This window comes from Hemitrygon akajei, chromosome 3 (assembly GCF_048418815.1).
Source record: "Hemitrygon akajei chromosome 3, sHemAka1.3, whole genome shotgun sequence".
NCBI classification, from domain to species: domain Eukaryota; kingdom Metazoa; phylum Chordata; class Chondrichthyes; order Myliobatiformes; family Dasyatidae; genus Hemitrygon; species Hemitrygon akajei.
Window position 1 is genome coordinate 154,890,566 of NC_133126.1, and position 14,655 is coordinate 154,905,220.

Genomic DNA, 14,655 nt, shown 5'->3' on the forward strand with positions numbered 1-14,655 from the left:
GTGGGGTCTTCCTTTTATACCCTGTTAAAAAAAAAACCTGTCACATGACCTCTACTGGCGGGAAAATGATGTCACTCCACCATCACAAGACCATTACCTCAAGTCCTGTATGACTTCAACCCCAGTCACGTGACAAGGGTACCACTGTCACGTGTCACGAGTACGTAACACCTCCCTCCAAAAAAACATTTTTGGTCTGACAAGAACAAAAATTTTAACAATCACTTACAAGAAAAACAAATGTATAAATTGTTAACATACACAATATACAATACCATCATGTAACATCTTACAACTCACAATACAGTAGGAGTGTTACAATTGAAAAAAAACCACTCCATAAAAAAAATTACATTGTACATTCAACATCAAGACAGACAATCAGCAACCACATTATCTTTACCTTTAACATGAGTTATCACAATATTGTACTCTTGTAACATCAAACTCCAATTTAATAATCTTCTGTTTTTGTTTTTCATCTTACTCAGAAAAACTAACAGATTATGATCAGTGTAAACAATAAGTGGTTTTTGAGTTGTACCAACATATACCTCAAAATATTCTAAAGCTAAAACAAGAGATAACAATTCTTTCTCTATTGTCGAATAGTTTCTTTGATGCTTATTGAATTTCTTAGAAAAGTAAGTTACTGGATGATCAACCTCATCACCCTCATTCCTTTGCATCAATACTGCTCCCGCAGCCTCATCACTAGCATCTACAGCTAATGAAAAAGGTTTTTCAAAGTCAGGTGCCTTAAGCACAGGTTGTTGACATATCATTGTTTTCAATTTTTCAAATGCTTCTTGACAAGGCACTGTCCACACAAACTTCACATTCTTCTGCAAAAGGTTAGTTAATGGAAGGGCAACATTAGCAAAATTCTTACAAAATTTTCGATAATATCCTACCATTCCCAAAAAGCTTCTAAGAGTTTTTTTCCCCGTTGGAGTGGGAATCTCTAAAATTGCCTGAACAGGAGCTATCTTACCTTGACCCACAACATAACCAAGGTAAGTCACAGTGGCATGTCCAAATTCACTCTTAGCTAAATTAATAGTTAAGTTAGCTTTTGAAAGCCTTTCAAACAATTTCTCCACCACAATAATGTGTGCTTCCCAAGTATCATTTCCTGTCACTAAATCATCAATATAAGCATCAGTATCTTTCAATCCCTGAATCACAGAGTTAATCATCCTCTGGAAAGTACCTGGGGCATTCTTCATCCCAAATGGAAGAACATTATACTCATATAACCCAGATGGAGTTACAAATGCAGAAATCTCTCTACCTCTGTCCGTTAATGGAACACACCAATACCCTTTCAATAAATCAATCTTTGTAAGGAACTTTGCTTTTCCAACTTTATCTACACAATCATCTACTCTAGGAATTGGATATGCATCTGTTTTCGTTACAGCATTCACCTTCCTATAGTCCATACAAAACCTAATACTACCATCTGGTTTTGGCACCATAACACATGGCGAACTCCAATTCGAGTTAGAATGTCTAATAATATCATTCTCTAACATGTATTCAATCTCTTTCTCAGCAAGTTCACATTTTTCCATGTTCATCCTATATGGATGTTGTTTAATAGGTTTGGCATCTCCAACATCTACATCATGTGAAGCTATAGTAGTCCTTCTCGGAACATCTGGAAACAAATCCTTATATTTAAAAATCAATTCCTTCATCTGTTGTTTCTGCTCTAGCTGTAAATGTGCTAATTTCTTATCCATATTTTCCAGAATGGTCGAATTAGGTAACCTAACAGAAACAATGTTGGATTTAGAATGAAAGTCAGATGAATCATCTATCATGTTCCCAGTCACATCAAACTCATTCTCACTAACCACAACAGTCACAGTATCAGATTGTTTCTCAAAATATGGTTTAATCATATTTACGTGGCAAAGTTGTGTTGACCTTCTACAATCTGGAGTTTTTATTACGTAATCCACATCATTGATTCTAGACACAATTTCATAAGGACCATGAAATCTAGCTTGTAAAGGAAAAGAACCAACACCTTATCTCCAGGCTTAAACATTCTCATCCTAGCTTCTTTATCATACCAAGTTTTCATTTTCTCCTGAGCCAACTTTAAATTTTCCTTGGCTAAGCTACAAGCTTTATGTAACCTGTCCTTAAATTTCAAAACATAGTCCGACAAATTAGTGTGCACTTCCTTACTAATCCACTGTTCCTTCAATAAAGCTAAAGGTCCTCTAACTCTATGCCCAAACACAAGTTCAAATGGACTAAAACCTAAAGATTCCTGTACCGATTCCCTTACTGCAAATAAAAGTAAGTTAATACCCTCATCCCAGTCACTTTCATTTTCCACACAATATGTCCTAATCATATTCTTGAGGGTAGAATGAAACCTCTCCAAGGCACCTTGCGACTCTGGATGGTATGCAGACGAAGTGATTTGCTTAGCTCCCAATTTATAAACTATCTGTTGAAACAATCCAGACATAAAATTACTACCTTGATCAGTTTGTATTTCCTTAGGTAATCCAAAATAAGTAAAGAATTTTATAAGAGCCTTTGTCACAGTTTTAGCTTTTATATTCCTAAGTGGTACTGCCTCTGGAAACCTAGATGAAGTACACATGATAGTCAACAAATACTGATAACCAATTTTTGTCTTTGGTAATGGACCAACACAATCTACAATAACTTTAGAAAACGGTTCACCGAATGCTGGAATAGGTTGTAATGGAGCTACTGGTGTAACCTGATTTGGTTTACCCACAATTTGACAAGTATGGCACGTCTTACAAAACATCGCCACATCTTTTCTTAGACCAGGCCAGTAAAAATGTTTTAAAATCTTGTCCACAGTTTTCCTTACCCCTTGATGTCCACCTAAAGGCACACTATGAGCTAAAGTCAAAATCTCATTTCGATAAACTTTAGGAACAACTACCTGGTAAACAACATTCCATTCCTCACTTGCAGGAATTGTAGGCGACCTCCACTTCCTCATCAACACTCCTTTTTCCAAGTAATATCCTACTGACTCCTTCTCAATTTCACTATCTAGTAAAGCTTGTTCCCTTAATTTTATAATCTCAGGATCTCTATTCTGCTCTGCTATCATCTTCCGAGACAGAGATAAATCTTCATAGTCAGACATACTCCCAGAATCTTGTTCAAACAACGAAGGTAAGAAAGTCTCTGACACATCCTCAAAACTCGAATCCTGAGTTGAACAGTCATGAGTAACAACCTCATTCTGCACATCAATCTTTTTAGCCATAGCTCTAGTCACAACACAGGAAAAATCTGTGTTAGAATTCATCTCTGGTTCCTGAGACTCCATTGTCAAATGCACTTCAGGAAAAACTTGTCCACCTGCCAAGTCATTACCTAACAATAAAGAAATACCCTTCACAGGTAAGCTATGCTGTAATCCTACTTTAACAAATCCTGTAACTAATCCTGATTTTAAATTTACTTTATGTAAATGTACAGGCATAAAATCACTCCCAACACCTCTTACGTAATTTACCTCACCAGTATCACTCTCTTCAGTAAACGTCAACACACTGTCCAACATCAGTGATTGAGAAGCTCCAGTATCCCTAAGGATTTTTATTGGCACCAGAGTAGATCCTTCTTTCAAGGATACAAACCCTTCAGTTATAAAATGATCATATCCCTTTCTAACTTGGTCAGTCCCTAACAAATCCTCATTTGTGTTTATCAAACCCTGTAATTTTACAGGTGCTTCAGTATGTTGCACACAAGCATCTGGAACTGCTTCCTTCTCTTTCTTTTTCAGTTTGAAACAGTTAGCTATTACATGGCCAAATTTCTTACAATAGTTACAAATAAGACCAAACTGTCTTTCCTTCACAGGTTTTCCTTCCTCCTTACCTTTCTCATTAACCTCTGATTTAATTTCTGATTTACCTAGAGTCTCCATGATATTTTTCCTCTTAAAAATTCTGCCTTGAGGAAATGTATTCTTATGGATTAAAACATACTCATCAGCTAATCTAGCACAGTCCTGCAATTTATCAGTATCCTTCTCATTTAAGTAGGTCTTTACTTCAACAGGAATGCTTCTTTTAAAGTCCTCCATTAAAATCAGCTCTTTCAATGTATCATAGTCCCCATTTACATTTTTAGAAGAAACCCATCTCTCAAAACACACAGCTTTATCATAGGCAAATTCCACATAAGTCTTTTCCACAGACTTTTTCAAACTTCTGAATCTTTCTCTATATGCTTCTGGGACTAATTTGTACGCTTTGAGAATATTCGTTTTCACAATATCATAATCTAATGCTTGCACAGCAGGTAAAGCTGTGTAAACTTGTTGTGCTTTACCTTTAATTACACTCTGTAACAACACTGACCATTTATCTCTCGGCCACTCTGACATCCGAGCAATAGTTTCAAAATGTTGAAAATATCTTTCCACTTCTGTTTCACTAAATGGAGGGACCAATTTAATTTCTTGACTAGCAACAAACGTTTTTTTAGAACCAGAAGACTGTTTCCCAGACCTTAATTCCTCCATTGCATATTCAAACTCTCTCTGTTTTTGTGCAGCCTCTAATTTACACCGCTCTAACATCATTTGTTCGATTTGCAACTGCATCTCCAAATTATTTATTGGAAACGATTCTAAAATCGAATCATCAAAAACACCCGAATCCACATAGTGAGACGCGATTTTTCTCCGTATAACAGCTTTTGATGTAGTTGTCAAAATACCTTTAAGTTGCAATCTACTAGCAATCTCAGACACCTCAGTTTTTTTCACCTTCGCTAACAAATCTGCGTCTGGCGAATCCAGAAACTCATCAATATTCATCATTGCCGAATACCACTCACAAGCCAATCAAACAAAAGAATCGAGTATTCCCCGTTTCCAAAACACCGATGCAAAAGTTAACAAGCATTTAAACTCAAACGATCCAATCCGGACGAGCCCCCATATTTATGTTACGTATTCAGGCAACAATAAATATATATGAGTTAGGCAAGGGTTTCTATAACAAATAACACGTTTATTAAACACTGAAAACAAACCCCCCAAAAGTAAACAAATACTAACGTAACCGGAAAAACAGCTGCTGTGCGGCAGCTGCACAGTTCTTAAAGCGATGCAGCTCAAACAGTTCTTAAAGCGATGTTGCAAAAAAAAAGTTCTTTAAAGCGGTATTGCCAAAAGTTCAAAATGCTCAGTCCATTTAAAAGGAGAGACTTTTTAAGGCGATTTAAATTCTCTTCCACGTCGTTGTCCTTCGATCCCCGGCGTCGAACTCTTCCCACGTAGAATTTTATGAAACGTAACGGTTTAAAGGCACTGACCTTTCCTTCCACACTATTCTCAAATCCTTTCTGGTCAACCCAGGGATTAACACAAGAATAGTCAACGAAATCCTTCCGAATGAGGATCACACAAGGTCGAACCCAATCCACCGGCGAAAATCGATTCTCCTCAATCTTTAACTTCCGAACTTTTATCTTCACTCTCCACTAGCAGTATTGTAAAGAAACTGCTGGCAATGACCTTTTAAACTTTAGGCATTAGATAAAACTTCATCTTTCAACTAAACTGCATCATCACATTAAATCATGCAGTGGCATGAAGTCAACATGGCAAATCCAGCCACGAACTGCCCCACCTGACAGGGTGGGGTCTTCCTTTTATACCCTGTAAAAAAAACCTGTCACATGACCTCTACTGGCGGGAAAATATCGTCACTCCACCATCACAAGACCATTACCTCAAGTCCAGTATAACTTCAACCCCAGTCACGTGACAAGGGTACCACTGTCACGTGTCACGAGTACGTAACAGTTCTGTCTTCACTAAGGAGGACATAAATAATCTTCCAGAAATAGTAAGGGACCGAGGGTCTAGTGAGATGGAGGAACTGATGGAAATACATGTTAGTAGGGAAGTGGTGTTAGGTAAATTGAAGGGATTAAAGGCAGATAAATCCCCAGGGCCAGACGGTCTGCATCCCAGAGTGCTTAAGGAAGTAGCTCAAGAAATAGTGGATGCATAAGTGATATTTTTTCAAAACTCCTTAGATTCTGGGTTAGTTCCTGAGGATTGAAGCGTGGCTAATGTAACCCCACTTTTTAAAAAAGGAGGAAGAGAAAAACCAGGGAATTATAGACCGGTGAGTCTGACATCGGTGGTGGGGAAAATGCTAGAGTCGGTTATCAAAGATGTGATAACAGCATATTTGGAAAGCGGTGGAATCATCGGACAAAGTCAGCATGGATTTGTGAAAGGAAAATCATGTCTGACGAATCTTATAGAATTTTTTGAAGATGTAACTAGTAGAGTGGATAGGGGAGAGCCAGTGGATGTGGTATATTTAGATTTTCAAAAGGCTTTTGACAAGGTCCCACACAGGAGATTAGTGTGCAAACTTAAAACACACGGTATTGGGGGTATGGTATTGATGTGGATAGAGAATTGGTTGGCAGAAAGGAAGCAAAGAATGGGAGTAAACGGGACCTTTTCAGAATGGCAGGCAGTGACTAGTGGGGTACCGCAAGGCTCAGTGCTGGGACCCCAGTTGTTTACAATATATATTAATGATTTAGACGAGGGAATTAAATGCAGCATCTCCAAGTTTGCGGATGACACAAAGCTGGAGGAGGAGGATGCTAAGAGGATGCAGGGTGACTTGGATAGGTTAAGTGAGTGGGCAAATTCATGGCAGATGCAATTTAATGTGGATAAATGTGAGGTTATCCACTTTGGCTGCAAGAACAGGAAAACAGATTATTATCTGAACAGTGGCCGATTAGGAAAAGGGGAGATGCAACGAGACCTGGGTGTCATTGTACACCAGTCATTGAAGGTGGGCAGGCAGGTACAGCAGGCGGTGAAAAAGGCAAATGGTATGTTGGCATTCATAGCAAAAGGATTTGAGTACAGGAGCAGTGAGTTTCTACTGCAGTTGTACAAGGCCTTGGTGAGACCGCACCTAGAATATTGTGTGCAGTTTTGGTCCCCTAATCTGAGGAAAGACATTCTTGCCATAGAGGGAGTACAGAGAAGGTTCACCAGATTGATTCCTGGGATGGCAGGACTTTCATATGAAGAAAGACCGGATCGACTAGGCATACTCACTGGAATTTAGAAGATTAAGGGGGAATCTTATTGAAACGTATAAAATTCTAAAGGGATTGGACAGGCTAGATGCAGGAAGATTGTTTCCGATGTTGGGGAAGTCCAGAACGAGGGGTCACAGTTTAAGGATAAAGGGGAAGCCTTTTAGGACCAAGATGAGGAGAAACTTCTTCACACAGAGAGTGGTGAATCTGTGGAATTCTCTGCCACAGGAAACAGTTGAGGCCGGTTCATTGGCTATAGTTAAGAGGAAGTTAGATATGGCCCTTGTGGCTAAAGGGATCAGGGGGTATGGAGAGAAAGCAGGTACAGGGTTCTGAGTTGGATGATCAGCCATGATCATACTGAATGGCGGTGCAGGCTCGAAGGGCCGAATGGTCTACTCCTGCACCTATTTTCTATGTTTCTATGTTTCTAAATACAGCTGAGGTGTTTAAGAGATGCATAGAATGTGCACAAAATGGAGGGATGCAGATCTTGTGTAAGCAGAAGGGATTTTTTTGTTGCTAGCCATTTAATTACTACTTTAATTAGTTTGTGGGTCGAAAGCCCTGATCCTGTGCTGTCACTGTTCCATGGTCTACCTTCTGATTCATTGTCAGTAGTCAAGTGTCTTCTGTGAAGTACAGTTGCGTCATCTTTATACATTTAAAAACAGCATATTTGAACATTGTTATTCATAATGAAGTGAAGAGTATTAGAGGAGTATCCCATTGCTTGAGAAGTTTCTGAAGACTGTTTTAATATATTATGAAATCAAAAGTAGCACATTTTGAAATATATTGAATAAGATTTTTCATCTTAAAAGGAAATGGCATTTGCTCTAAGTCAAAGGACTTGCTCATTAAAGCACAGAAGTCTAACAGCTATTGTAAAAGTAGACTGACAGACTTGATATAAAATTGTTATTACAGTGGAGTCTCAGTGTACATAGCAAAGTTCAATTCTTTTGTTAACTACATGGATATCATGAAAATAAGTCGCAAAAGCAAGCAATAGTTAATGAATAATCCAGCTGAGTTGTGTTTAACAGGTATTCAGATTATTGGTTTCAAAAATTGCCTTAATTTGATATTCAGGCTTAAACAAATCCATGATTCTAACTCAAGAAAACTTTTCAATGCAAATACCTCATGAGTGTGTGGCAGATACATAGTACAAAGTGATCCATCATGCCCAGAATTTGTCCCAACAGCACTTGCGCAGTGAAAGAGCGCAGCTTTCCAGGGTAATACCTCCCAAGACATCTGGACAAAAACACCTATAAGCATCAACAGTATACACACTGAGGCTCCACCATGGAAAATGTGTTTTAATTTTGTTGGGTTTTCACAATGAGGCATCAACAAGCCAACAAAAATAATCCTAAAATATCGTAGTTTATACATTAAAGCTATGTACAAACTGTTTTTGCTACAGTAGACATATGATATTAGAATATCCATCAATGTGTAAATTGGGCCAGTTATGTCCCAACTTAAATTAAATTAATTAATTAAACCAAATTAAATGTGCTGAAGCATCATTCTATTCTCCTAAACATAGGAAGTTCTCAAGAAGAGTGAGATAATCTAGTCAGTAGCACCAACGAGAAACCATCAAAATTGGCTCCAGTGGATCAGTGTATTAGGATATCTTGGGATTTAAACCATATTTGATAACTTTGTATTAAGATCCCTCCTTCTTATCAATGAACATGATAGAATTTACCTCTCTTTCTTGATAGATTATAATGGAACAATACAGAAAGTTTGCCTGGGTGGCCTGGTTCACAGAAATTTTTATTACTATCAGCATTACTGTTTCTTTTTTGGTCATTGGATCTTCAATGAAGCATGCATGTACGTAAACTTTCCTTGATATCTTTGAAGTTTAAATGCCCATGGGTTTATCATACTTATAAATTCTTAATTCAGTACATTTTTATCTTTGTGCTTTAAGAAATTTATTTACTTCATAACATAGTTTAAAGACTTTATTTGGCAGTAATTTGTAATATGATTTAAGTCCAAAATGCTGTGCAGTGGAGGTAGAACTGTTTCATCCCATATCTAACGAACCAGATTTGATCCTGATCTCTGGTGCTGTTTGTGTGGCCATTTGCACAGTCTTGTTGTGACATCCCCAGATGCTCCAGCTTCTTTCAACAACCTAACCCTAAACGGTGTGCTGCTGGGGAGCTTTATTGGCATTACCACTAGTGCAGGTGAATTGGAGATAAATTGGGTGCCATGAGTTGATGGCTGTGAGAGGATAGGTTACCAGGAAATAAATGAGGGGATGGGATTGAACCAACATATACTTGATTGGCTGACTTGCCATCTCCTTTGCCATTATGAAATCTGAAAGAGCAATATTATTTTACTTTCTTGATTTAATTAACAAATGTAGATGTTTATAGGTTATCCTTCCAAAAATAATGTTGTAATTACACACAAAAAAATCCTACCAGGATGTAGAAGCACAGAAATAATTCAGTGTCAAAATTTAATTAGGATCTACTTGCATGTATGATTACACAATTTGCTTATAGAATAACAGTAATGTTGTTAACAACTGTTTAAAGTAGATCTCTGTTGACCATGTACGGTATTAGATGGTAAGAGTTCATTAAACCCAAGAAACTGTGGAATGCTTATTAGTTCCAGTGCAAGTAATACCTCGGGTCAGAACTTGATCTCAATCTTTTTCTTAATTTCAACACGTTTTATCAGTTTTCACTGGTTAAAATTATTAGTTTATAACTGAACTGATCTAACGTAAGCAAAGCTATGATTTTCCTAAGCAGCGTTCACAGTTGATCATAAAACTGTCAGGAAGTTTAGGACTACAAAAGACCATGAGGCATTTGAGTTTCTCTGCCATTCCAACATGCTGATTTATTGTTCCTCTGAACCCCATTCTCCTGCTTTCTCCCCATTCCATTTGATGCACTGACTAGTCATAGTCATAGAAAAGTACAGCACAGAAACAGGCCCTTTGGCCCATATTGACTGAGCTGAACCATTTAAACTGCCTAGTCCCAGTCAACCTACAGCCTGACCATAGCCCATCATGTTTTTATCCAAACTTTTCTTAAACATTGAAATTGAGTGCCCGTGCACCACTTGTGCTGACAATTTGTTCCACACTGCTCTGAGTGAAGAAGTTTCCTCTTGTGTTCCCCTTAGTATTACAGTGGAGTAATAGGAATTACAAAAGCACGAGAGTGGAGTTGGCCAGAATTGATTGGAAAAGAACACTGGCAGGGATGATGGCAGGGCAGCAACGGCTGGAATTTCTGGATGCAATTCGGAAGGCACAGGATATATACATCCCAAAGAGGAAGAAGTATTATAAAGGAAAGATTATACATCCATGGCTAACAAGAGAAGTCAAAGCTAACATAAAAGCCAAGGAGAGGGCATATAATTGAACAAAAATTAGTGGGAAGTTAAGGGATTGGGAAGCTTTTAAAAACCACCAAAAGGCAACTAATGTCATTAAGAATGTAAAGATGGAAAATGAAAGTAAGCCAGCCAATAGTATTAAAGTGGATACCAAATGTTTCTCTAGATACATTGTGTCACCAGATGGTATACAGTCCAGGCTCTGAAACAGGTGGTTGAAGCTCGTGGAGGCATTAGTATTGATCTTTCAAGTATCACTAGATTCTGGAATAGTTTCAGAAGACTGGAAAATTGCAAATGTCATTCCACTCTTCAAGAAGTCAGACAGGCAAGAGAAAGGAAACTGTAGGCCAGTTAGTCTGACCTCTGTTGTTGGGAAGAAGTTGATTATTAAGGATGAGATCTCAGGGTACTTGGAGGCAAATGATAAAATAGGCCGTAGTTAGTATGGTTTCCTCAGGGGAAAATCTTGGCTGACAAATTTGTTGAAATTCTTTGCAGAAATAACAAGTAGGATAGACAAAGGAGAATTGGTTGATGTGTACTTGCATTTTCAGAAGGCCTTTAACAAGATGCCACACATGAGGCTGATTAATAATCTACAAGACCATGGTATTACAGGAAAGATTCTAGCATGGATAAAGCAGTGGTTGATTGGCAGGAGGCAGGGTGTGAATAAAGGAGCCTTTTCTAGCTGGCTGCTGGTGACTAGTGATGTCTGTGGTGAGGAAGGCAAATGCAATGTTAGCATTCATTTCAAGAGAACTGGAATATAACTGCAAGGATGTAATGTCGAAACTTTATAAAGCACTGGTGAAGCCGCACTTGGAGTATTCTAAGCAGATTTGGGCCTGATATCTTAGAAAAGATGTTCTGAAACAATAGACAATAAACAATAGTTGCAGAAGTAGACCATTCGGCCCTTCGAGCCTGCACCGCCATTTTGAGATCATGGCTGATTATCTACTATCAATACCCGGTTCCTGCCTTGTCCCCATATCCCTTGACTCCCCTATCCATAAGATAGCTATCTAGCTCCTTCTTGAAAGCATCCAGAGAATTGGCCTCCACTACCTTCTGAGGCAGTGCATTCCAGACCCCCACAACTCTCTGGGAGAGGAAGTTTTTCCTTAACTCTGTCCTAAATTACCTTCCTCTTATTCTCAAACCATGTCCTCTGGTACTGGACTCTCCCAGCATCTGGAACATATCTCCAGCCTCTATCTTGTCCAATCCCTTAATAATCTTATATGTTTCAATCAGATCCCCTCTCAATCTCCTTAATTCCAGCGTGTACAAGCCCAGTCTCTCTAACCTCTCTGCGTAAGACAGTCCAGACATCCCAGGAATTAACCTCGTGAATCTACGCTGCACTTCCTCTACAGCCAGGATGTCCTTCCTTAACCCTGGAGACCAAAACTGTACACAATACTCCAGGTGTGGTCTCACCAGGGCTCTGTACAAATGCAAGAGGATTTCCTTGCTCTTGTACTCAATTCCCTTTGAAATAAAGGCCAACATTCCATTAGCCTTCTTCACTGCCTGCTGCACTTGCTCATTCACCTTCAGTGACTGATGAACAAGGACTCCTAGATTTCTTTGTATTTCTCCCTTACCTAACTCTACACCGTTCAGATAATAATCTGCCTTCCTGTTCTTACTCCCAAAGTGAATAACCTCACACTTATTCACATTAAACTTCATCTGCCAAGTATCTGCCCACTCACCCAGCCTATCCAAGTTACCCTGAATTCTCCTAACATCCTCATCACATGTCACACTGCCACCCAGCTTAGTATCATCAGCAAATTTGCTGATGTTATTCTCAATGCCTTCATCTAAATCGTTGACGTAAATTGTAAACAGCTGTGGTCCCAATACCGAGCCCTGTGGCACCCCACTAGTCACCACCTGCCATTCCGAGAAACACCTATTCACCACTACTCTTTGCTTTCTATCTGCCAACCAGTTTTCTATCCACATCAATATCTTCCCCCCAATGCCCTGAGCTTTGATTTTACCCACCAATCTCCTATGTGGGACCTTATCAAATGCCTTCTGAAACTGGAGAAGGTTTAAAGGAGGTTCGCAAAAATGATTCCAGGATTGAATGGCTTGTCATATGAAGAGTGTTTGATGGCTCTAGACCTCATTGAAACCTATTGAATTATGAAAGGCCTTGAAACAATGGATGTGGAGAGGATGCTTCTTATGGTGGGAGAGTCTAAGCGCAGAGGATACAGCCTTAGAATAGAAGAGCATCCTTTTAGAATGGAGATGAGGAGGAATCTCTTTAGCCAGAGACTGGTGAATCAGTGGAATTCTTTTCCACAGTGGAATCCAAGGCAGAGGTTCATAGATTCTTGATTGCTCAGAGCATTACAGGATACAGGAGAAGGCAGAAGATTGGATCAGCCACAATGAAATGGCAGAGCAGACCTGATGGGCCAAATGGCCTAATTCAACTCCTATACCTTATGGTCTTTAACTTTTCACCTTTCATCCTTAATCCATGTTCTGTCTTTGGAGTCCCCCCCAACCTCAGTGGAAAGTGTGCTTGCCTTTATTCTACAAATACTCCTAATCATTTTGTATACCTATAACAAATCTCCCCTTCATCTTCAACTTTCTAAGGAACAAAGTCCTAACCTATTCAAACTCGGGTCCTCCAGTCCCAGCAACATCCTTGTAAAATCTCTCTGTACTCTTTCAAATTTATTCACATCTTTCCCATAGGTAGGTGATGAAAACTGCACAGAATATTCCAAATTAGGCCTCACCAATGTCTTATCCAACTTCAACATAACATCCCACCTCCTGTATTCAGTATTTTAATTTATGAAGGCCAATGTGCTAAATGCTTTCTCTGCGATCCTATCTACCTGTGAGGGCACTTTCAATTAATCATGTACGTGTTTCCAGATCTCTTTGTTCTACCACACTCTTCAGTGCCCTGCCTTTCACTGTGCAAGGCCTACCCCGGCTGGCCCTACTGAAGTGCAACACCTTGCACTTGTCTGCATTAAATTCCATCTGACTTTTTTTTAAGTCTATTTCTCCAGCTGGTCCAGATCACCATGCAAGCTCTGATAGTCTTCTTCCCCTTCCTCTATATCCCCCCAATCTTGATGTTACTTGCAAACTTGCTGATCCAGTTAACCACATTATCATGCAGATCACTGATAGAGATGATAAACAACAGAACTAGCACCTATCCCTACAAAACTCCACCAGTGACAGGTCTCCGGTCTCAGGCTTCTCCCACAAAGCCAATTTACTACCTCCCCTTGAATCCCAAGTGACTGAACCTTCTTGATCAGCCTCCCATGTGGGGCCTTGTCAAGTGCCTTACTAAGGTCCATGTAGACAACATCCACTACCTTGGATTTCATGGCAACTTGCTCAAAAAAATAAGATTGGTTAGATATGACCTATCACAAACCGCCATGCTGACTATTCCTAATCAGTCCATGTCAATCCAAATACTCATATATTTGGTCCCTTAGAATATCTTCCAGTAACTTTCCCACTGCTGATGTCAGGCTCACCAGCCTATAATTTCCTGGTTTATTTTTAGAGCCTTTTTTAAATAGTGGAACAACATTAGCTATCCTCCAATCCTCTGATACCTGTCAGTAAGGATGATTTAAATATCTCTGCTAGAGCCCCTGCAATTTCTGTTCTTGCCTCCCACAGAGTCCAAGGGAACACCTTGTCAGGTCCTGGAGATTTATTCACCCTAATTTGCCTCAGGACAGTAAGCTCTAAATAACCTCTCTTTGTTAAATATTTCCAATGGTAGCCTCTACAGCCATCTCTAGCAATGAATTCTAGAGCTTAAGAAGTCTCAGCTGGTCTAGATCTCCAGATACTAGCTTAAGAAATTCCTCCTCATCATTGTTCTAAATGGATGTTCCTTTATTCTGAGGCTGTGCCCTCTGATCTAAGACTCCCCACTTAAAGGAGACATCCTCGCCACATCCAAATCTATCTAGGTCTTTCAATATTAGATTTCAACAGATTCCTACCAAAACAGCATACATAAAGACATTTAAGATTTCCATTCAGAATTTGAGCTACCACCATTGCAACAGTGCCTTGACGTCAAACGCCTTATAGAATCCAACAGTGGAGTGT

General features: G+C 39.2%; 1 protein-coding gene across 8 annotated transcripts in view; it reads left to right on the plus strand.

Moving 5' to 3' along the window:
• LOC140725529 (uncharacterized) overlaps positions 1-14,655 on the plus strand; it is a 467,652-nt gene that overhangs the window by 407,734 nt on the left and 45,263 nt on the right. For all 8 annotated transcript variants that reach the window (XM_073041107.1, XM_073041104.1, XM_073041102.1 and 5 more), the window contains one exon: positions 8,856-8,970. In XM_073041107.1, coding sequence (XP_072897208.1) covers positions 8,856-8,970 — 115 coding nt within the window. The remainder of the gene's footprint in view (positions 1-8,855; positions 8,971-14,655) is intronic.